The sequence below is a fragment of the Solanum lycopersicum genome, chromosome 11 (genome assembly GCF_036512215.1).
Source record: "Solanum lycopersicum chromosome 11, SLM_r2.1".
Classification (NCBI taxonomy): Eukaryota; Viridiplantae; Streptophyta; class Magnoliopsida; order Solanales; family Solanaceae; genus Solanum; species Solanum lycopersicum.
Window position 1 is genome coordinate 60455170 of NC_090810.1, and position 23201 is coordinate 60478370.

Consider the following 23201-nt stretch of genomic DNA (forward strand, 5'->3'; position numbering starts at 1 on the left):
TTGCAACCTCTCTACCTCGTAAATATTGAGGTAAGATTTGTGTATATCCTACTTCTTTTCTGTAGAATTACACGAAGTATATTATTGTTGACTAGAAAATTTTTGCATCGGATTTAGGTTACTTTTTTATCTGCCCGTTTGAAATTGAGGCATAACTATTTTGGGTTTTACATCATCGATATTCGACTAATATAAATTTGTATCGCGATCGACTCTGATTAAAGATAATGAAATCCTATCCGTCCCATTACAACCTTTAGTGGTGAAGTCGTCTCTTTTATAATTTACTAATAATTTTCAATTTTAAAATTGAAGTTAATTGTCTCTTCCCTTCTTAGTTTCTTTATTTATAATTTATGTCCCTAAGTATGCATATAGATAAATTATTTAGATTCAAATAATTGAAGACATTAGATAATCGTCGCTATATTAATATTAAAGTGACTGTCTGAACCATTATCTATAAACTATTATTTAAAAAGTCATATCTATATTTTTTTGAATATGTACAAAAAGTACGTTAACATGGATGTGTGAACATACGAGTAGTGATATTAACAATAAAGCTATTCGGCGAAGGTGGAATTTAGAAGTAATTTTCGGGCTGGACAAGATAAGGGGGACATGAGATGATTCAGATATCTGAACAGAAGATGCAACAAAATTTCTAATAACGAGGTGTGAGAGAGAGGTAGAGGAAGAGAAAAGAAGTTTCGGGAAAAGGTGATTAGATAGAACGTGATATACATGCGGCTTATCGAGGACATGATTTTATATAGAACAACGTAGATTCTTGATTCTTCTTTCAGTTGTGGTAACTTTCAGCTTAGAAAGTAGAAAAAAGACAAGATTTTTGATAAAGGGTCTGTGTGAAGTCAACTGCTATTACATTAATGGATGAAAGACAAAAAAAGGTGAGTTTGGTTTTGGCAGTTAGTGGAGAGAGGTTTGAGTTGCCATGTGTTGATCCTTCTACAACTTTGCTTCACTTCTTGCGCTCTGAGACTTGTTTCAAGAGTCCAAAGCTTGGTTGTGGTGAAGGTAATTTTCCTATTTTTTTTACCATTCTATTACATGTCTACTACAGTATATGTTTTCTTGATAAATATGCTCTTGCCGTCTGGATCAGTTTGCTCGCACTTTGGCTAATTATGCAGATACCTACTTATCAAGCAAGGTTTGGAAAGATAGAATGAAGTTCTGTTGTGTTTTTGCCTTTGATGATATGAACTTGAGACCTCATGGTTCGTAATCCACCTAGTGTATATTATATGTTTGTTTTGACTATGTTGCTCGGACTCTACAAAACTGGTGACAGGTGTGTGTTGGATACTTCAAAAATTAGTGCGTTTTTTTGAGGATTTTACACAGGTGCGACAACAATTCTGGAGTGTCCGAGCAACAAAGTGTCTGATACATAAGGAATGTTAAAAGCTGTGGATTTACTTAACATTGGTGTTATTATGCAAATCTTCATTTTGCTTTGATTATGTGCTCTTCATGGAAATTGATGACTTCTGATGTACTTTTCTTGTTTACCAGTTATCCTGCAGAATGTTTAGAAAACTTATTAGGAACTCCTTTTTGAGGTTTTTAGGCTTCTGTGCTTATCTGTACTCTTAAGTGACAGTCTAAGGGTTCGGTGGGACGGTAAAGATTCTTTCACTCTTATCCGGAGGTCTTGAGTTAAGTACAAAGGGCTATAGTGGACTAATCAGGTCATTGGATTCCAGATGTTTGAAGGTTTTCAGGCAATAAAATCAGTCATTTACATGAATTAATTTCTCTTAAAATGGAGTTTTTAGTTTCATAGTGAACTACTTACGGTATCAATCACCATACGTTACTGATTTACATACTCGGCTATCTTCTGAAGTTCTCCTGTTTCAAGATTGATTACATGTTAAATGAGATGTTTCATTCTGTGGAATTCCTTTTTCTTCATAAGTCTTTTAGAGAGGTAACAATTCTTCATCTGATTTTTTATGTATTTGTAACAAAATTCTGTTTGGCTTCAGAAAGAACATAACTTATCTGTATGTGTTGTTCTGGTCTCGAAGTATGATCCCGATCTTAAAAAGATCGAAGATTTTAGCGTGAATTCGTGCCTTACACTTCTTTGCAGTTTGAATGGTTGTTCAATTACTACAAGTGAAGGCCTTGGGAACACCAGAGATGGTTTTCACTCTATTCATGAAAGGTTTGCCGGTTTCCATGCTTCTCAATGTGGCTTTTGCACTCCTGGCATGTGTATGTCATTTTTTTCAGCTCTTGTCAATGCCGATAAAGGAAACAAACCCGATCCTCCACCAGGATTCTATAAGCTTACTTCGTCTGAAGCTGAAAAGGCCATAGCAGGGAACCTATGTCGATGCACTGGATACCGGCCTATTGCTGATGCCTGCAAGAGTTTTGCTGCTGACGTTGATATCGAGGATTTGGGGTTCAATTCTTTTTGGAAAAAAGGAGATTCCAAGGAAGTGAAAGTAAGTAAGTTACCTCCCTATGATCCAACCAAGAATTTCAGTACGTATCCGAGTTCTTGAAATGTGAATCTGCCACGAATTCGGAATCCTCAAGGAGGTACCCTTGGTACAGTCCTGTTTCCATTGAGGAGCTACGGAGCTTGTTGAACTCCAATGTGATGGAAAATGGTGCAAGCTTCAAACTTCTCGTTGGGAATACCGGCACAGGTTATTATAAGGAAACTCAGCGATATGATCATTACATTGATCTCAGGTACATTCCTGAACTCTCAATCATCAAAAGAGATCAGACTGGCATTGAAGTTGGAGCTGCTGTGACTATCTCTAAACTGATTTCATTCTTGAAAGAGGAAAACAAAGTCAATTTGGGTTCATACGGGACGTTGGTGTCCCAAAAACTAGCTAACCACATGGAGAAGATTGCTTCACCATTTGTTAGAAACTCGGCTAGTGTGGGGGGAAATTTGGTTATGGCACAGAAGAATGGTTTTCCTTCAGATATTGGTACATTATTTCTTGGACTTTGTGCTACTGTTAGCTTAATGACCAGTCATGGAGTTGAAAAGCTCACATGGGAGGAGTTATTATCGGGACCACCACTAGACTTAAGGAATGTGCTTCTAAGTGTTTTCATTCCATTTAAGCAAGATCAAAGTTCTTCAGAAATTCATTCTAAATTTCTGTTTGAAACCTTTCGAACCTCTCCACGACCTCATGGGAGTGCATTGGCATATATAAATGCCGCTTTCCAGGCTGATGTTTCTCTCTGCCAGAAGGGCCTCTTGATAAACAATATACAGTTGGCGTTCGATGCTTATGGTACAAAACATGCAACAAGGGCTAAAAAGGTAGAGGAATATCTAACCGGGAAGATATTAAATATACATGTTTTATATGAAGCACTTAAATTAGTCAAACTAGCAGTGGTACCAGAAGATGGCACTTTACACCCCGAGTACAGATCAAGCTTGGCCGTCAGTTATGTTTATGAGTTTCTTCATCCCTTCACTGATGTTCATTCTGCTATTTCTGGTGGTTTACACAACGGAATTAGTGACATCTTGGTTGAGGAACTTCCCGAAAGTTGTAATGATGGTTGCATTAGTCAGGAGAGAGAAAAAACACTACTGTCTTCTGCAAAGCAAGTCGTGGAATTAAGCAACGACTACTATCCAGTAGGTGAACCCTGAAGAAGGTTGGAGCTGCCATGCAAGCTGCTGGTTTGTTCTCTCATTTAAGTAATTTATATCATCTTGTGCATGTTAAGCGAAGGGAAGCCTTGAAGCAATGATAAATTGTTTGCATGTGACCTATAGGTCACGATTCGAGTTGTGGAATCAGCCATGAATTTTTGCATAAGGAGTATTACAATAATTAAGTTTATAGTTACACTATCTATTGTTCATTTTCTAACATCTTCTTATTATCTCTGTTTCACTTCACCTGATAGCAAATGAACAGAAGCCCATTGCATTAGTTCAAACTTCAAACGTGTTTGTTTATATACTATTTTTCAGGTGAAGCTGTTTATGTAGATGACATTCCTTCACCACCAAACTGCCTGCATGGAGCATTTATCTATAGTACAAAACCATTAGCAGGTGTAAAGGGAATCCAGCTTGAGTCGAATCGATCAACAGATGGAGTCACCACCATTATTACTTCTAAAGATATTCCAAGTGGAGGGGCAAATGTAGGAGTTATTACAACGTCTGATCCCGAGCCATTATTTGCAGATGATATCGCCCAATGTGCTGGTGATAGAATTGCTCTTGTGGTGAGCACTTCAAGTTTCCGCCTGCTGTGTTAGGTTTATGAAACATTAATTTCTCATGCATTTTTATCCAAAGCTATTTTGAACAATTTCTGTGTTGTTGAAACATTATAGGTTGCTGACAATCAGAGGTCTGCTGATGTGGCTGCAAGAACAGCTCTCGTTGAATACGACACTGAAAACATATATTCTCCCATTTTAACCGTTGAGGAAGCTGTTGAGAAATCTAGCTTTTTCCAAGTCCCGCCATTTTTTAATCCAAAACAGGTTGGTGATTTCTCAAAAGGAATGTCTGAAGCAGATCACAAGATTCTCTCTGCCGAGGTACTTACAATTCTCTACTGTTCCATTCATTTGAATGGTTTCCTGGATGGTGATGTTTGCTAAATGTTCAAATATGTTCTGATTGTCTCTTTTCATAATCATTTCCAGATAAGACTCGGTTCGGAGTACTATTTTTATATGGAGACACAGACTGTCCTTGCAATTCCAGATGAAGACAACTGCATGGTTGTTTATACTTCAAGCCAGTGCCCTGAAAACATGCATCATGTTATTGCCAGTTGTCTTGGTGTTCCCCAACACAATATCCGCATAATTACAAGAAGGGTTGGTGGTGGCTTTGGGGGAAAGGGAGTCAGATCAATGCCTATGAGTATTTCATACAGAAATAGTAATAATAACAATTCTTGGAAATCTAATGTTAAAGTTTATGCATGATTTTAGGTATCCACTGCCTGTGCGTTAGCAGTATACAAATTAAGACGGCCTGTCAGGATATGCGTCAACCGGAACACTGACATGATAATGACAGGAGGACGACACCCAATGAAAGTAACATACAGTGTAGGATACAAATCTAGCGGAAAGATCACAGCATTACATCTAGATATATTGATAAATGCCGGGATCACAGAAGATATAAGCCCCATTGCACCATCAAATGTGATAAAAGCACTAAAAAAATATGATTGGGGTGCCTTATCTTTCAATGTAAAACTGTGCAAGACGAATCTTTCCAGCAAATCAGCTATGCGGGCCCCTGGTGAAGTGCAAGGATCTTATATCGCCGAAGCTATAATGGTGCACGTTGCAGGTTTACTCTCGATGGAGGTGGACTCAGTCAGAAACAAAAATTTCCATACATTTGAAAGCCTTAACTTATTCTATGATAACATTGTAGCAGCAGGAGAATATACATTGCCTAGTATCATGGATAAGTTGGCAGTGTCCTCGAGCTTTTTCCAACGAAGCAAGATGATAGAACAGTTCAACCAGAATAACACATGGAAGAAAAGGGGTATTTCTCGAGTGCCAATTGTGTATGAAGTTATGCAACGACCAACCTCAGGAAAAGTCAGTATTCTGCAAGATGGATCGATCGTAGTAGAGGTTGGAGGGATTGAAATTGGCCAAGGGCTATTTACAAAGGTTAGACAGATGACTGCATATGCTCTTGGTTTAATTGATAGTAGTTGGGCTGAAGACCTCGTGGAGAAAGTTCGAGTCATACAAGCAGACACCTTGAGCTTAGTGCAGGCTGGGTTTACAGCTGGAAGCACTACATCGGAAACAAGCTGTGAAGCTGTTAGACTTTGCTGTGATGTATTGGTTGAAAGACTAACCCCTTTGAAGAAACAGTTGCAGGAACAAAATGGCGCTGTTGATTGGCCAATGCTGATTCGCCAGGTTCGTTTTCCTACTATATTATAATAAACAGAGAAAAAACTAGAGAAACGTAAGAATACATCGGTATTTATACACAAGATAAATATTCTAAACTTAATGTAAATCCTACAAATTCTGTGCATAATGTTCTACAGCTAAAGCTATACAATATTTTACACTTCTTAAATATCTCTTTACATATATTCTAAACCAAATGTCGTATCTAGAATATCTCTTGCATATTTACCATCTCGAGAATATCTAAATGTAGATCATACAAAATATTCCATGATCTGTTCACCATACTAACATGTATATTCACCTTCTCATTTTTTTCGACATTTCAACTCTGGAAGTCATGGGGTCACTTCACAATGAAATTTTTAGTCTTGAATTCAATTTGAAGATCATAACAAAGTAGTAACTAACTGCTTGTATATTATTTGGAATGGTAAGTGAACTAATGTATGTGTTAAATGTCTGAGCTTGTACTTGTCTCCCACTCTCCTCTTATTTTGCAGGCACAAACGCAATCAGTAAGCTTAGCTGCAAATTCTTATTATGTACCAAAATTCGGTTCCAGGAGTTATTTGAACTTTGGCGCTGCTGTCAGTGAGGTAACTTCTTGTTTCTGTCTGTTCTTCTGGTTCCCTCATCCATGTTTCGGTAACGTTAACCTCTTCAGTCTGCTTCATGGTTTATCAATTTTCCATATATATGAAGGACAATACTCGGCAGGGAGCTCTGATTGTGGAATACTCCCTCCGTTTCAATTTGTTTGTCTGATTTGACTTGACACAGAAGTAAAGAAATTTTGGAATCTTGTGGTCTTAAACATGTCACGCGAAACATTGGAACAAAAGAGCTAACAAGAAAGAAAAGATACATTCGTGTTTAAACGGACTAAAAAGGAAAGTAAGACAAAGAAATTGAAACGGAGGGAGTATTTTGCAGCCAATATATGTTCTGCAGCACCTTCATTTGACTAAGTAATAATAAAGCTTTTTTGTAGGTGGAGATTAATATTCTGACTGGAGAGACTGCCATTTTGCAATCGGATATCATTTATGACTGCGGGCAAAGCTTGAATCCAGCCGTTGATTTGGGACAGGTTCTTCCCTTTGTCGTAGCTTATACATTGAGAAATGCGTCATCCATGTGATCTGTTCTTCCATATTGTTCATAAATATGAGATTCCTTTTCTTTTCCTTTGCTGCAGATTGAAGGGGCTTTTGTACAGGGAATCGGATTTTTCATGCACGAAGAATATCTTACAAACAAAGACGGGTTAATGGTCTCGAATAGCACTTGGACATACAAGATCCCAACTATTGACACCATACCTCAGAATTTCAATGTTCATGTGGTAAACAGTGGACATAACGAAAAACGTGTTCTCTCGTCTAAAGGTATTATTCTTTTTTCATTTGTCTTGCTTATAACTGTGAACATCATGGACTCATAAACTTCAAATTCTGGATTTGCCTTTATTCATACAAACCGTTGAATCATAACTTGATTACTCTTTTTACAGCATCTGGTGAACCGCCGCTGCTTCTGGCAGCTTCAGTCCACTGTGCAGCAAGAGCAGCCGTTAAAGCAGCACGCGAACAGCTCAAACTATGGGGCAAGCTTGGCGGGTCTGTTTCAGAATTCTATCTAGACGTCCCCGCCATATTACCCGTTTTGAAGACACAGTGTGGCCTGGATTATGTGGAAAAATACTTGGAAACTTTGCTGGCTCAGAAATCTAACTAAAAGTGCTTCAACATGCATCTCAAATGATATTGAACTATGTTGCTCGGACTCTCCAGCATATTGCATATGCTGTGTCGGTTTCTAAAAAATACACTATTTTTTGGACGACCTAACATACATTTGGGGGTATTTTTGAGAAGTCCGAGCAACATAGATTGTTGAATGCCTTGAATTGGGCCCTTAATTTTCTGTTGATTCTGTATGTTGGGCCCAAGCCTGTTAGGGCGTAGCTTAGCACTATATATAGACGCTATGGCAAACCCTATTCTGTAATTCTGTTTTTGCCTCTCCATAATAAAACTGCTCCCTCTCTTCCCGTGGACGTAGCCAATTTATTGGTGAACCACGTAAATCTGTTGTTTTGTTTTTCGCGTTTATATTTTCTCGTATTATCTCAAATTCCGCACAACAAATTGGTATCAGAGCCTCTCGGTTAATCGGTGTTCTTGGAGAATTCGAGATGTCTGCTTTGAACGTGAAAATCGACAAATTCACAGGGAGGAACAGTTTCAGTTTATGGCAGATCAAGATGCGGGCTTTGTTGAAACAGCAAGGCTTCTGGGCGCCGTTGTCGAAAGACAAGAACGCCGTCGTTACTCCTGAGATGGCGATTCTGGAGGAAAAGGCGCACTCGACGATCATGCTGTGTCTCGCAGATGACGTCATCACGGAGGTCTCGGATGAAGAGACTGCTGCTGGTCTGTGGTTGAAGCTGGAGAGTTTGTACATGACAAAATCTCTAACCAACAAGCTGCTTCTGAAACAACGTCTATTCGGTTTACGAATGGCTGAAGGTACACAACTCAGGGAACACTTAGAGCAATTGAATACTTTGTTATTAGAATTGCGTAATATCGATGTGAAGATCGAGGATGAAGATGCTGCCCTGATTCTGTTAGTATCTCTCCCAATGTCGTTTGAGAATTTTGTTCAATCGTTCATTGTTGGGAAAGATACTGTGTCACTGGAAGAAGTCAGATCGGCCCTTCATAGCAGGGAATTACGGCATAAGGCTAACGGCACAAGTACGGACATACAGCCTTCCGGTCTGTTCACCAGTAGCGGAAAGGGAAGGAAAAACGGCGGAAAGAAAAATAAGCCGATGTCGAAGGGTGCAAAGCCGGATGATGTTTGTAATTACTGCAAGGAGAAGGAACATTGGAAATTTGATTGTCCGAAGAAGAAGAAGCAATCGGAAAAACAATCAGTGTCTGCTGTTGTTGCTGAAGAAGACGCCAATTCTGAAGAAGATATTGCTCTAGTTGCGGATGAGCACACTCATCATTCAGATGTGTGGGTTCTTGATTCTGGGGCATCCTATCACATCTGTCCTAGGAGAGAGTGGTTCACGACTTATGAGCAGGTAGACGGAGGCAGCATCTCGATGGCCAACAGTTCTGTCTGCAAGGTGGTTGGGACAGGCTCAATCAAGATAAGGACACATGACGGTAGCTTCTGCACATTGAACGAGGTCAGGCACGTTCCATTGATGACGAAAAATCTGATATCTCTCAGTCTTTTGGACAACAAGGGATTCAGCTGGTCGGGAAAAGATGGAGTCTTGCGGGTCTGGAAGGGTTCAAATTTGATTCTGAAAGGTGTCATGCGTGGTACTTTGTATTTTCTACAAGGTTCCACGGTTACAGGTTCAGCCCATGTTGCATCGTCAGAATTTCACCAGAAGGATATGACTAAGTTATGGCACATGAGACTTGGTCATATGGGTGAAAGAGGGATGCAAATTCTGTCAAAGGAGGATTTACTTGCTGGTCATAAGGTTAAGAGCCTAGAGTTTTGTGAACATTGTGTTTTTGGAAAACTACATCGCAACAAGTTTCCAAAGGCCATTCATAGAACAAAAGGCACACTTGATTATATCCATTCTGATTGCTGGGGTCCATGCCGTGTTGAGTCTTTGGGAGGCTGCAGATTTTTTGTGTCCATTATTGATGACTACTCAAGGATGACTTGGGTGTACATGATGAAGCATAAAAGTGAAGCCTTCCAGAAGTTCAAGGAGTGGAAAATTTTGATGGAAAATCAAACAGGGAAGAAGATCAAGAGGTTGCGAACTGATAATGGGCTGGAATTCTGTTGGTCTGAATTTGATCAATTCTGTAAGGATGAAGGGATTGCTCGACATCGTACAGTCAGAAATACACCACAGCAGAACGGTGTAGCTGAGCGGATGAATCAAACACTTCTGGAGAGATCAAGGTGCATGCTCTCTAATGCTGGGCTAGATAGAAGATTCTGGGCAGAAGCGGTTAGTACAGCTTGCTACTTGATTAACCGCGGACCACATACAGGCATACAGTGCAAGACACCTATGGAGATGTGGTCAGGAAAAGCTGCTGATTACTCAAATCTGAAAGCTTTTGGTTGTACGGCTTACTATCACGTCAGTGAAGGTAAGTTAGAACCAAGAGCTAAAAGGGGAGTATTTGTGGGCTACGGAGATGGAGTGAAAGGTTTCAGAATCTGGTCTCCAGCAGAAAAGAGGGTTATTATGAGCAGGAACGTTGTCTTTGATGAAAGTTCTCTGCTTAGAACCATTGTGAAGCCTACAACTACGTCAGAAACTGGGAGTCTTGACAAACAGGTGGAGTTTCAAGTCATTCAGAACGAGAGCGATTTAAAGGAACCTGAAGAGGAGGATCAAGAGCCACAGACAGAAACTGATATTCCAGAATCTATGCCATCAGATATCCATCAGAGTATAGCTCAAGATCGGCCAAGGAGGGTTGGAGTTCGGCCACCTACGAGGTATGGTTTTGAGGACATGGTGGGTTATGCACTGCAGGTTGCTCAAGAGGTAGATACATCTGAGCCGTCTACTTACAAAGAAGCCATTTTAAGTTCTGATTCTGAAAAATGGTTTGCCGCTATGGGAGATGAGATGGAGTCCCTACACAAGAATCAGACATGGGATCTGGTCATACAGCCTTCGGGGAGAAAGATTATTACTTGCAAATGGGTTTTCAAGAAGAAGGAAGGGATATCACCAGCAGAAGGAGTCAAGTATAAAGCCAGGGTTGTTGCCAGAGGTTTCAACCAAAGAGAGGGAGTGGACTACAATGAGATCTTCTCACCAGTGGTCAGACATACTTCCATCCGAGTGTTACTAGCGATAGTTGCACATCAGAATCTGGAGCTTGAACAACTTGATGTGAAGACAGCGTTTCTACATGGAGAGTTGGAGGAAGAGATATACATGACTCAGCCGGATGGTTTCCAAGTTCCAGGGAAGGAAAATCACGTCTGCAAGTTGAAGAAGTCCTTATATGGACTTAAGCAGTCTCCAAGGCAGTGGTATAAAAGGTTTGACAGCTATATGGTGAAGTTGGGCTATACTCGGAGCTCATATGATTGTTGTGTCTACTACAATAGGCTCAATGATGATTCATTCATCTATCTGGTGCTTTATGTAGATGATATGTTGATAGCTGCAAAGAAGAAGTATGACATTCAGAAGCTGAAGGGTTTACTTAGTGCTGAGTTTGAGATGAAGGATCTGGGAGCCGCTCGGAAGATTTTAGGGATGGAGATCATTAGAGACAGAGAGAGAAGGAAACTTTTCTTGTCACAGAGAAGCTACATTCAGAAGGTCTTGGCGAGGTTTGGCATGTCTTCATCTAAGCCCATTGATACCCCCAGTGCTGCCAATATCCATCTCACTGCCATGTTCGCTCCACAGTCAGAAGAAGAGAAGGAGTATATGTCACGAGTCCCTTATGCCAGTGCCGTAGGAAGTTTGATGTATGCTATGGTCTGTACAAGGCCAGATTTAGCACATGCCGTCAGTGTAGTGAGCAGATTCATGGGACAACCAGGGAAAGAACATTGGCAGGCTGTGAAGAGAATTTTCCGGTACCTTAGAGGTACATCTGACGTTGGTCTCATTTATGGAGGTGATACTCAGTGCTTGATTACTGGCTATTCTGATTCAGACTATGCTGGAGATGTTGACACAAGAAGATCGATGACTGGCTATGTGTTTACCCTTGGAGGATCTGTCGTCAGTTGGAAGGCAACTTTGCAACCTACAGTGACTTTGTCTACTACGGAAGCGGAGTACATGGCCTTGACAGAGGCTGCAAAAGAAGGGATTTGGTTGAAAGGGCTGGTTAGTTATCTTGGTCTGCATCATGATCAGGCTACGGTGTATTGTGACAGTTTGAGCGCAATTTGTCTAGCCAAGGATCGAGTCCATCATGAGAGAACCAAGCATATTGACGTAAGGTATCATTTTCTGAGAAGTGAGAAGAGAATCAAGGTGAAGAAAGTAGGAACTGCTGATAATCCTGCTGATATGTTCACAAAGCCGGTTCCACAGAGCAAGTTTCAACACTGTTTGGACTTGCTCAACATCAGAAGCTGTTAATTGCCCTGCGGGGCAACTCTGAGGAAGAGGGGGAGGCCTGACACTATCATAGTGCGTCTGAAGAATCTGTTCGGAGAATTCAAGTCAAGGTGGAGATTTGTTGAATGCCTTGAATTGGGCCCTTAATTTTCTGTTGATTCTGTATGTTGGGCCCAAGCCTGTTAGGGCGTAGCTTAGCACTATATATAGACGCTATGGCAAACCCTATTCTGTAATTCTGTTTTTGCCTCTCCATAATAAAACTGCTCCCTCTCTTCCCGTGGACGTAGCCAATTTATTGGTGAACCACGTAAATCTGTTGTTTTGTTTTTCGCGTTTATATTTTCTCGTATTATCTCAAATTCCGCACAACATAGATAATTAATACTTGTTTAATGTATATCTTAAAGAATCTGAACTGTTCTGTTTAAAGAAATTGTGAGTTAAAGTTACTTTGTTATTTTGTCTATATCAACCTCAGTGTAAATTTAGATTGTATATATAGCAATAAAATGATATTGTATTAACTGAACTATGGTTGACTAATAGAGAAATATTATTCCGGTCGTATATTTGTCCAGTTTGAAAAATCAAGAGATAATTTATTATATTATACTTATTTTTAATTTTGCTATATACGTGCATTGCACGTGTGTTCCGTAAATTTTTTTTTAGATTTGTTGGAATAATTAAAATTTTATGAAAACATGTTGCGAGTAATTAAATGCAATAATTACTCATATATCTTTAAAATATGACAAAAATGTAATGTTTAAAATCAAGTTCTTTTAACCAACCAACGGTAAGTTTTTGACTTTTAACAAACATTCATTAAAGCCATCAATGACTTCATTCAGAAATTCATAGAAAATTAAATTTAAAATTGAAATACGAAAAAAATATAATGTACTCATCCTTTTTAAGACTTTACTCGTACAATATAAATGTAAACATAAATAGTACATAATTTTTCAAGTTTTTGTCGACTCCTTCTATCATAGTCAATCAAATTTTCATTATGTCATATGCCCTAATAAAATATAAATGATAGCCACTTATATAATAAATAATAAATTGAAGTGACTGTCCATTATCTATAAACTATTATTCAGAAAAATAATATTTTGTGTATGACTTTTTCAAATCACATTAGAATATATTTTATTTTTTGGATAAATACAAAAATGTATGTGAATGGAATTTGAAAGTGATTTTCGCGGTAGACAAGAAAAAGATAAAATTAATATAAGTTATATTTGTAAAGAGAAGATATATCGATCGATGCTTAAGTTAATATATTATTTGTCGTAGTTATTTGTTCTTTTCTAAATTGTTTTCATGAGTTTTTTGCTATAATATTTATTTTACATACTTGATTTTTAATATGCTTACTCGAGCACAGGGTCTTATTGTAAACCATGGAACGGTGGAGATAAGGCTTATAATAATTTAATTGGACTCATTTATGTCATTCAATAATGTATCTACTTATGACATTATTTTTTAACAGAAAATATAAATAATTTTGGATAATAATTTTATTTATCTAATCTTTTATTAGAGGTCTACATCTCCAAAATTAAACCGGCCCACCCTTTAACACATTTAAAATTAAAAATTGGACCCCTTAACGTTGAATAAAAAAAACAAAATAAATATTTTAGACTGTTATCTTTTTTGAAAAAGAAAGAAATCTTTTTTATTCATTTTTATCAAATAAATATTGAATGACTTTCCAATAACTATAAACTATTATTTAGAAAATCATATCTTTGTATGACTTTTTCAAATCAAATTTAAAATAATATTTTGACTATGTACAAGAAGTATGTTATGAATGTGACATACTAGGGAGATAAGATCGAGATGATTCGTCCAATAAGAATATGTGAGATTTTGATTGGCTATCGTGAACATAAAAAGAGGTAGAGAAAGATTAAAAAAGTTTTTAGGAGATATTATTAAATAGAATATGACATGACGTTAGATAAAAAACATAGAGAAAGATTAAAAAAGTTTTTAGGAGATATTATTAAATAGAATATGACATGACGTTAGATAAAAAACATAGAGATAAAGCACTAAGATAGAATATCAATAGGTAATTGAACGTTATTTGCTTCTCAAGTTGTGGTAGTTACTTGATTTTTTTCCTTAATTGTTTTCGGAATGAGTTTTTGACTATATATTATATTAATTTTACATACTTGATTTATGATATGCTTACTCGAACCGAAAGTCTATCGAGGATCATCCTTCTACCTTCGCTAGGTAGAAATAAGGTTGCCTACATATCACCCTCTTCAGATATCACGTACAAAAGTCTTCTTTCCAAAGTGGAATAATCATCAAAATACGAAATCTCCCTAACACGTTCTACCTAATTGTTGACTTCTTGTACATTGATTCTGAATAGCTTTATTGAGATCAGATACAAAAAGTAAATGCAAAGACTTTTAATTTTGAGAATTATGTTAATTTAATTTTTATTGTTTTTAACATTATTTTTAAATAATTATATAAATTATTACTCCTAGTAATTATATTTTAAATTTTAAATATTATTAATATAAATAATTTAATAAAGTAAATCTTAAATAAATAATTTTTCAAAAGGAAGACATTCTATCTTCAATATTATATTTCTTGAAAAAGTCCACACAAAAAAAAGTAAAAAAAATTAATACATTTTGTCGCATCACAAAAAATGGCTGTCATATATTTTATGGGCACCATGAATTGTAATAGTCCACTTTTTTTTAATCTGTTTAAAAAAAAAATGACACGTTTTTGTATTGAGTAATAATTATACTATAAAATATTTATTTATTCTTAATGAAATGATTTTTATTCACATAAATTTCTATTATTTATTTTGGATCACACAAATTTTAAAAGTCCTACTTTCTTTCTTAAACTCTGTATTGAATCAAACTAATTGCGATGGAGGGAATATAACTTAATAGTTTAAAGGCTATAATTTGACCAATCATGTTAAGATGTGAAAGAAAATGTTGAATGCTATGTAGTACTATTATTTCATCACATTGTTTGTTGACCATTTTGTGATAATAAAGTTTAATTATATGGGGACACTGTAATACAATTACAAGATTCTTGGTTTTTCTTTCAGTTTCTGTTATTTTTCAGCTCAAAAAGTTGAAAAAGACAAGATTTTTGATAAAGGGAATGTGTCAAAGGTAACTGCTTTAGTGTTTCAGCTAGCCTTTGTGTTAAAAACTCAATCTTTGAACACCCTATTCAAGATTCATGTATTTTTTGTTCTTTGAGTTCTGATGTTTTCAGCTTAGGAAGTAGAAAAAGATAAGATTTTTGATAGATAACAGTGTTCTTGATTCTAAGATTATGGGTTCGAGTTACCGGGAGCGAAAAAAAGAAAAAAGATAAAGATTTTTGATAAAGGGTGTGTGTCAAGTTAAAGTAAGTATTTGGACGTCTAATTCAATTCAAGATTCTTGTTTCTTCTTTCACTTCTGGTAACTTTTAGTTTAAAAAGTATAAAAAGACAAGATTTTTGATAAAGGGTGTGTGTGAAGTCAATTGCTATTACATTAATGGAAGAAAAACAAAAGAAAGTGAGTTTGGTTTTGGCAGTTAATGGAGAAAGGTTTGAGTTGCCATGTGTTGATCCTTCTACAACTCTGCTTCAGTTCTTGCGCTTTGAGACTTGTTTCAAGAGTCCCAAGCTTGGTTGTGGTGAAGGTAATTCTCCTATGTATTGTTTAACCACTCGATTACATGTATACTATACGTGATGTCCTGGTCAATTTGCCCGTAGATACCTGTGGTGTTTTTGCCTATGGATCATGCAGAAAGTATATGATAACTAATTAGGACTTCCTTTTTGAGTTTTTTTGGTTTCTGTGCTTAAATTCTGTACTCTTTAGGTCTTTTTTGACAATCTGAGGGTGTGGAATGGTAAAGATTCTTTCATCGTTAGATAGAGGTCTTGTGTTGGTATCATGAGAATGAGGTCCTCTTAAGTAGAGATGCGTGACGGTTTTCAGGCAATGACAATCAGTCATTTACATGAATTAGTTCTCTTAAGTTGGAGTTTTTTGTTTCATAGTGAACTACTTTATGTAATTCTTCTTGTTAATTCGAAGTACAATGGAATACTATGGCTAACTTTAGATTATATGGAAACACTTTTTTCTTCGAAAGTCTTGCAAAGGGGTATCATCTCATCATCTGGTTTCATTATATATTGTGGTTTCAGAAAGAACATAACTTATTTGTGTTGTTGCAGGTGGTTGTGGAGCTTGTGTCGTTCTGGTGTCGAAGTATGATCCCAGTCATAAAAAGGTTGAAGATTTTAGCGTGAGTTCGTGCCTTACACTTCTTTGCAGTTTGAATGGTTGTTCAATTACTACAAGTGAAGGCCTTGGGAACACCAGAGATGGTTTTCACTCTATTCATGAAAGATTTGCCGGTTTCCATGCTTCTCAATGCGGCTTTTGCACTCCTGGCATGTGTATGTCATTTTTTTCAGCTCTTGTCAATGCCGATAAAGGAAACAAACCCAATCCTCCATCAGGATTCTCTAAGCTTACTTCATCTGAAGCTGAAAAGGCCATCACAGGGAACCTTTGTCGATGCACTGGATACCGGCCCATTGCTGATGCCTGCAAGAGTTTTGCTGCTGATGTTGATATAGAGGATTTGGGGTTCAATTCTTTTTGGAAAAAGGGAGATTCCAAGGAAGTGAAAGTAAGTAAGTTACCTCCCTATGATCCAACTAAGAATTTTAGTACATATCCTGAGTTCTTGAAAAGTGAATCCACTACGAATTCGGACTCCTCAAGGAGATACCCTTGGTACAGTCCTGTTTCCATCGAGGAGCTACGGAGCTTGTTGTACTCCAATGTGATGGAAAATGGTGCAAGCTTTAAACTTGTCGTTGGTAATACCGGCACAGGTTATTATAAGGAAACTCAGCCATATGATCATTATGTTGATCTCAGGTACATTCCTGAATCCTCAATCATCGAAAGAGATCAGAATGGCATTGAAGTTGGAGCAACCGTGACTATCTCTAAACTGATTTCATTCTTGAAAGAGGAAAACAAAGTCAATATTGGTTCATACGGGAAGTTGGTGTCCCAAAAACTGGCTAGCCACATGGAGAAGATTGCTTCACCATTTGTTAGAAACTCTGCTAGTGTGGGAGGAAATTTGGTTATGGCACAGAAGAATGGTTTTCCTTCAGATATTGCTACATTATTTCTTGGACTTAGTGCTACTGTTAGATTGATGACCAGTCATGGATTTGAAAAGCTCTCATTGGAGGAGTTATTATCGAGACCACCGCTAGACTCAAAGACTGTGCTTCTAAGTGTTTGCATCCCATTTAAGAATGCTCAAAGTTCTCTCCAAACTAACTCTAAATTGTTGTTTGAAACCTTTCGAGCTTCTCCACGACCTCATGGGAATGCCATTGCATATGTAAATGCTGCTTTCCACGCTGATGTTTCTCACTGCAAGAACGGTGTCCTGATAAACAATATCCAGTTGGCGTTTGGTGCTTATGGAACAAAACATGCAACAAGGGCTAAAAAAGTAGAGGAATATCTAGAGGGGAAGATATTAAATGTACATGTTTTATATGAAGCACTTAAATTGGTCAAACTAGCAGTAATACCGGAAGATGGCACTCTACACCCCGAGTACAGATCAAGCTTGGCCGTCAGTTATGTTTTCAAGTTTCTTCATCCCTTAACTGATGTTCATTCTGCTATTTCTGGTGGTTTACTCAATGGAATTAGTGACATCTCAGTTGAGGAACTTTCTAAAAGTTGTAATGATGGTCGCATTAGTCAGGGGAGAGAACAAACACTATTGTCTTCTGCTAAGCAAGTCGTGGAATATTCAAGCACCGAGTACTATCCAGTCGGTGAACCGATGAAGAAGGTTGGAGCTGCGATGCAAGCTGCTGGTTAGTTCTCTTATTTAAACAGTTCATTTCATCTTGTGCATGTTAAGCGAAGGGGAGCCTTGAAACAATGAAAAAATTATATACAATTTTTCAGGTGAAGCTGTTTATGTAGATGACATTCCTTCACCACCAAACTGCCTGCATGGATCATTTATCTATAGTACAAAACCATTAGCAGGTGTAACTGGAATCCAACTCGAGTCAAATCGATTAACAGATGGAGTCACCGCTGTTATTACTTTTAAAGATATCCCAAGCGGAGGGGAAAATATAGGAGTTCTTACAAAGTTTGGTACCGAGCCCTTATTTGCAGATGATCTCGCCCGATATGCTGGCGACAGAGTTGCTGTTGTGGTGAGCACTTCAAGATTCTTCCAGCTGGATTCAGTTTATGAAACATTAATTTCTTTATGTTGTTGAAACATTATAGGTTGCTGACAGTCAGATGTCTGCTGATGTGGCTGCAAGAACAGCCCTCGTTGAGTACGACACTGAAAATATAGATCCTCCCATCTTAACCGTTGAGGAGGCTGTTGAGAAATCTAGCTTTTTCCAGATCCCACCATTTCTAAATCCAAAACAGGTTGGTGATTTCTCCAAAGGAATGGCTGAGGCAGATCACAAGATTCTCTCTGCTGAGGTACTTTCGATTTCTCTATATTGTTTTCATTGGTTCGAATGGTTTCCTGGATGGTGATCTTACATGTCTAGCCATAGATGTATAGTAAAGGTTTAAATGTATTACTGATTAGCTCTTCCCATAATCATTTCCAGATAAGGCTCGGTTCCGAATACTATTTTTATATGGAGACACAGACTGCCCTTGCGATTCCAGATGAAGACAACTGCATGGTTGTTTATACTTCAAGTCAGTACCCTGAGTATTCGCATCGTGTTATTGCCAGTTGTCTTGGTGTTCCCGAACACAATATCCGCGTAATTACAAGAAGGGTTGGAGGTGGCTATGGGGGCAAGGCAATCAGAGCAATGCCTGTGAGTATTTGAAAATAAAATACTCCCTCGGTTTCAACTTGTTTGTCTGGTTTTGACTTGGCACGGAATTTAAGAAAGTTAAATATATGTAGAATGTACCAAATTGTCTTTAATCTTGTGGTCTTAAATATGTCATGGAGAAACTTGAAACTAATGATTTTCCAACAAATCTCTGAATCGATGTTAATGTTTGTGCATGATTTCAGGTTTCCGCAGCCTGTGCACTAGCAGCATACAAGTTAAGACGACCTGTCAGGATATACGTCAACCGGAATAGTGACATGATAATGACAGGAGGACGACACCCGATGAAAGTAACGTACAGTGTAGGATTCAAATCGAGCGGAAAGATCACAGCATTACATCTTGATATATTGATAAATGCCGGGATCTCGGAAGATGTAAGCCCCATTGTACCATCAAATGTGATAAAAGCACTAAAAAAATATGATTGGGGTGCCTTATCTTTCAATGTAAAACTGTGCAAGACGAATCTTTCCAGCAAATCAGCTATGCGGGCCCCTGGTGAAGTGCAAGGATCTTATATAGCCGAAGCTATAATGGAGCGTGTTGCAGGTTTACTTTCGATGGAGGTGGACTCAGTCAGAAACAAAAATTTCCATACATTTGAAAGCCTTAATTTATTCTATGGTAACATTGTAGCAGAAGGAGAATATACATTGCCTAGTATCATGGATAAGTTGGCAGTGTCCTCAAGCTTTTTCCAACGAAGCAAGATGATAGAACAGTTCAACCAGAATAACACATGGAAGAAAAGGGGTATTTCTCGAGTGCCAATCGTGTATGAAGTCATGCAAAGACCAACCTCAGGAAAAGTCAGTATTCTGCAAGATGGATCAATCGTAGTAGAGGTTGGAGGGATTGAACTAGGCCAAGGGCTATGGACAAAGGTTAGACAAATGACTGCCTATGCTCTTGGTTTTATTGATAGTAGTTGGGCTGAAGACCTCGTGGAGAAAGTACGAGTCATACAAGCAGACACCTTAAGCTTAGTACAAGCCGGGTTTACAGCTGGAAGCACTACATCGGAATCAAGCTGTGAAGCTGTTAGACTTTGCTGTGACGTATTGGTTGAAAGACTGACCCCTTTGAAGAAACAGCTGCAGGAACAAAATGGTTCTGTTGATTGGCCAATGCTGATTCTCCAGGTTTGTTTCCCCACTATGTTGTCATAAGAATACATCGGTACTTATACACGAGAGAAATATTCTATACTTAATGTAAATCCTGCAAATAATGTTACACAATATTCTCAACTAAATGTTGTATCTAGATCTGTCCATAATACTAACACAAAAAAGCACCTTCTAATTTATTTTTTTCGACGTTTCACTTCTGGAAGTCATGGGGTCAGTCACAATGAAATTTTGAGTCTTGAATTCTATTTTAAGACCATAGTAATTCACTTAAAAGTAACATATATAATTGCTTGTAATTTGCTTCTAATTGCGTGTAGCTGGGGAAAAAATTATTCTTTTAAAACAATTAGCCATAGTGTGTTGAATATCTGAGTTTGAATTTGTCTCCCACTCGCTCCTTACTTTGCAGGCACAAACGCAATCAGTAAACTTAGCAGCAAATTCTTATTATGTACCAGAATCCGGTTCCATGAGTTATTTGAACTTTGGCGCTGCTGTCAGTGAGGTAAACTTCTTGTTTTTGTCTATTTTCTGGTTCTGTCATCCATGTCTTGTTAACATTCCCCGCTTCAGTCTGCTTCATGGATTATCATTTTACAATATATATGACTCATGACACTCAGCAGGGATCTCTGATTGTGTAATACTCCCTCCGTTTCAATTTGTTTTGCTGGTTTTGACTTGACATCGAGTTTAAGAATGTAAGAAAACTTTTGAATCTTGTGAGACTAAGCTAAAGATACGTAGAATGTAACATAATGACCTTTAATCTTGTGGTCTTGAACAAGTCACGTGGAAATTGGAACTAAAGAGCTGCCAAAAAAAGGAAAGCAACATTCTTTTTTAAACGAACTTAAAAGGAAAGTAAGACAAAGAAATTGGAACGGAGGGAACATTTTTAAGCCAATATATCTTCTGCAGCACCTTCATTTGGCAGAGTAACATTAAGCTTTTTTTACAGGTGGAGATTGATATTCTGACTGGAGAGACAGCCATTTTGCAGTCGGATATTATTTACGACTGTGGGCAGAGCTTGAATCCTGCTGTTGATTTGGGACAGGTTCTTCCATTCGTAGTAGATTTTGGATTCTTTAATTAGAACTTTCTTTTACGATAGAGAGATGCATCGTGCATGTCATCTGTTATTCAAACTTCAGAACTATCTGATTCATTATTACAAGATTGCTCATAATTGTGGCGATTGCCTTTCTTTTCCTTGCTGCAGATTGAAGGGGCTTTCGTACAAGGAATTGGATTTTTCATGCACGAAGAATATCTCACCAACGAAGACGGGCTAATGGTCTCGAATAGCACTTGGAAATACAAGATCCCAACAATTGACACTATACCTCGGAATTTCAATGTTCATGTGCTAAACAGTGGACATCATGAAAAACGTGTTCTCTCGTCTAAAGGTATTATTCTTTTTTTCATTTCTTTACCCGCCCCTTCTGCGCCAAACAAGTTCTTTGCTTATGACAGTGAACTCATTTTTCACTCAGTTTAGTGGAAAATGTTGCAAATATGTTTCTAGAAAACCGGACAAAGAAATATGTAACCGAATGTAAGTCAATATCTTATTCCAACACTAGGTTAGCATATAAACATTTTGTAACTCACACCCTCGAGTTGGAGCATAGATATTAATCATACGTCCACATGAGGGACAAGTCGAGTACTGCTATGTCTAGCTGGCAACTCTCCAGTTTCTAAAAGTAAATCAAGAATATACTTTCTGCGAGACAGAAGAATTCCATTCATTCTTTCAACTATACTAAGTCCAATGTCCGTTGAATCTTAACTTGATTACTTTTTTTGCAGCATCTGGTGAACCGCCTCTGCTTCTGGCAGCTTCGGTCCACTGTGCAACAAGAGAAGCTGTTAAAGCAGCACGCGAACAGCTCAAACTTTGGGGCAATCTGGACGGGTCTGTTTCAGAATTCTATCTGGACATCCCCGCCATATTACCCGTTGTGAAGACACAGTGTGGCCTGGATTATGTAGAGAAATATTTGGAAAGTATCTTGGCTCAGAAATCTAACTAAAAGTACTTCAACATGCATCTCGAATGATACTGAACTATGTTGCTCTGACTCTCAAAAACTGTCGCCTCAGCCGTGTCGGTTCCTCAAAAACTGCATTATTTTAGGACGATCCGACATGCACTTGGGGGTACTTTTGAAAAGTCCGAGCAACATAGATACTGAATACTTGTTTTTATGTGAATCTTCTTAAAGAATTTGATTATTTTTTATTCTTCTCAAAATTATTTTAGAAAGAATGATAGGTTCAGACAAGAGAATCTATGACATTAAGTTGTCGCTGAAAGTCACTAATAGTCGTCGCCTAAAGGTTATGAAGGTCGTCGCTAAAAGTCACTTTTAATGGCAACTAAAGTCGTCGCTAATAAGTATGAAGGTCGTCGCTAAAAGTCGCTTTTAGCAGCGACTAAAGTCTTCGCTAAGGGTTATGAAGATCGTCGCTAAAAGTGGCTTTTAGCAGCGACTAAAGTCGTCGCTAAAGGTTATGAAGGTCGTCGCTAAAAGTCGCTTTTAGCGGCGACTAAAGTCGTCGCTAAAAGTTATGAAGGTCGTCGCTAATAAGTATGAAGGTCGTCGCTAAAAGTCGCTTTAGCAGCGACTAAAGTCGTCGCTAAAGGTTATGAAGGTCGTCGCTAAAAGTCCCTTTTAGTGGCGACAAAGTCGTTGGCGACAAAGTCGTCGCTAAAAGTTCCTTTAGCGGCGACAAAAATTGCCGCTAAGAGGTATGAAGTTGTCGCTAAAAGTCGCTTTTAGTGGCAACAAAAGTCGTGCTAAAAGTTGCTTTCAGTGGCGACTAAAGTCGTGCTAAAAGTTGCTTTCAGTGGCGACTAAAGTCGTGCTAAAAGCTGTTTTTAGTGTCAACTGAAAACGCCACTAAAGGGTATGAATGTCGTCGCTAAAAGGTATGTATGTCACAACTTTTTCTGCCACTAAAAGTTTAATGGTCGCCACAAAACCAATCTCTAGCAGCAAATTTAATCACCACTAAAACCAAGTTTAGC

The 23201-nt window shown here is 37.9% G+C and overlaps 1 protein-coding gene and 1 pseudogene across 3 annotated transcripts; both read left to right on the forward strand.

Annotated features, from left to right (window-relative positions):
• Window positions 1-718: 718 nt before the first annotated feature.
• Window positions 719-12501, forward strand: TAO5 (abscisic-aldehyde oxidase; annotated as a pseudogene; the record flags this gene model as incomplete). The annotated part of the gene is given in 11 exon segments (NR_133906.1): window positions 719-1043; window positions 2040-3706; window positions 4004-4263; window positions 4375-4584; window positions 4693-4911; window positions 4987-5949; window positions 6450-6545; window positions 6941-7039; window positions 7148-7337; window positions 7463-7831; window positions 12418-12501. The product of NR_133906.1 is annotated as an abscisic-aldehyde oxidase (transcript).
• A 2601-nt stretch (window positions 12502-15102) lies between these two features.
• TAO3 (aldehyde oxidase) lies at window positions 15103-22424 on the forward strand. 2 transcript variants are annotated; one of them, XM_069290710.1, is made up of 11 exons: window positions 15103-15363; window positions 15447-15772; window positions 16320-18005; window positions 18100-18359; window positions 18436-18645; window positions 18780-18998; window positions 19205-20167; window positions 20568-20663; window positions 21120-21218; window positions 21384-21573; window positions 21980-22424. In XM_069290710.1, the coding sequence occupies exons 2-11, from the start codon at window positions 15625-15627 to the stop codon at window positions 22201-22203; spliced, it is 4095 nt and encodes a 1364-aa protein (XP_069146811.1). In that variant the 5' UTR covers window positions 15103-15363; window positions 15447-15624; the 3' UTR covers window positions 22204-22424.
• Window positions 22425-23201: the final 777 nt, after the last annotated feature.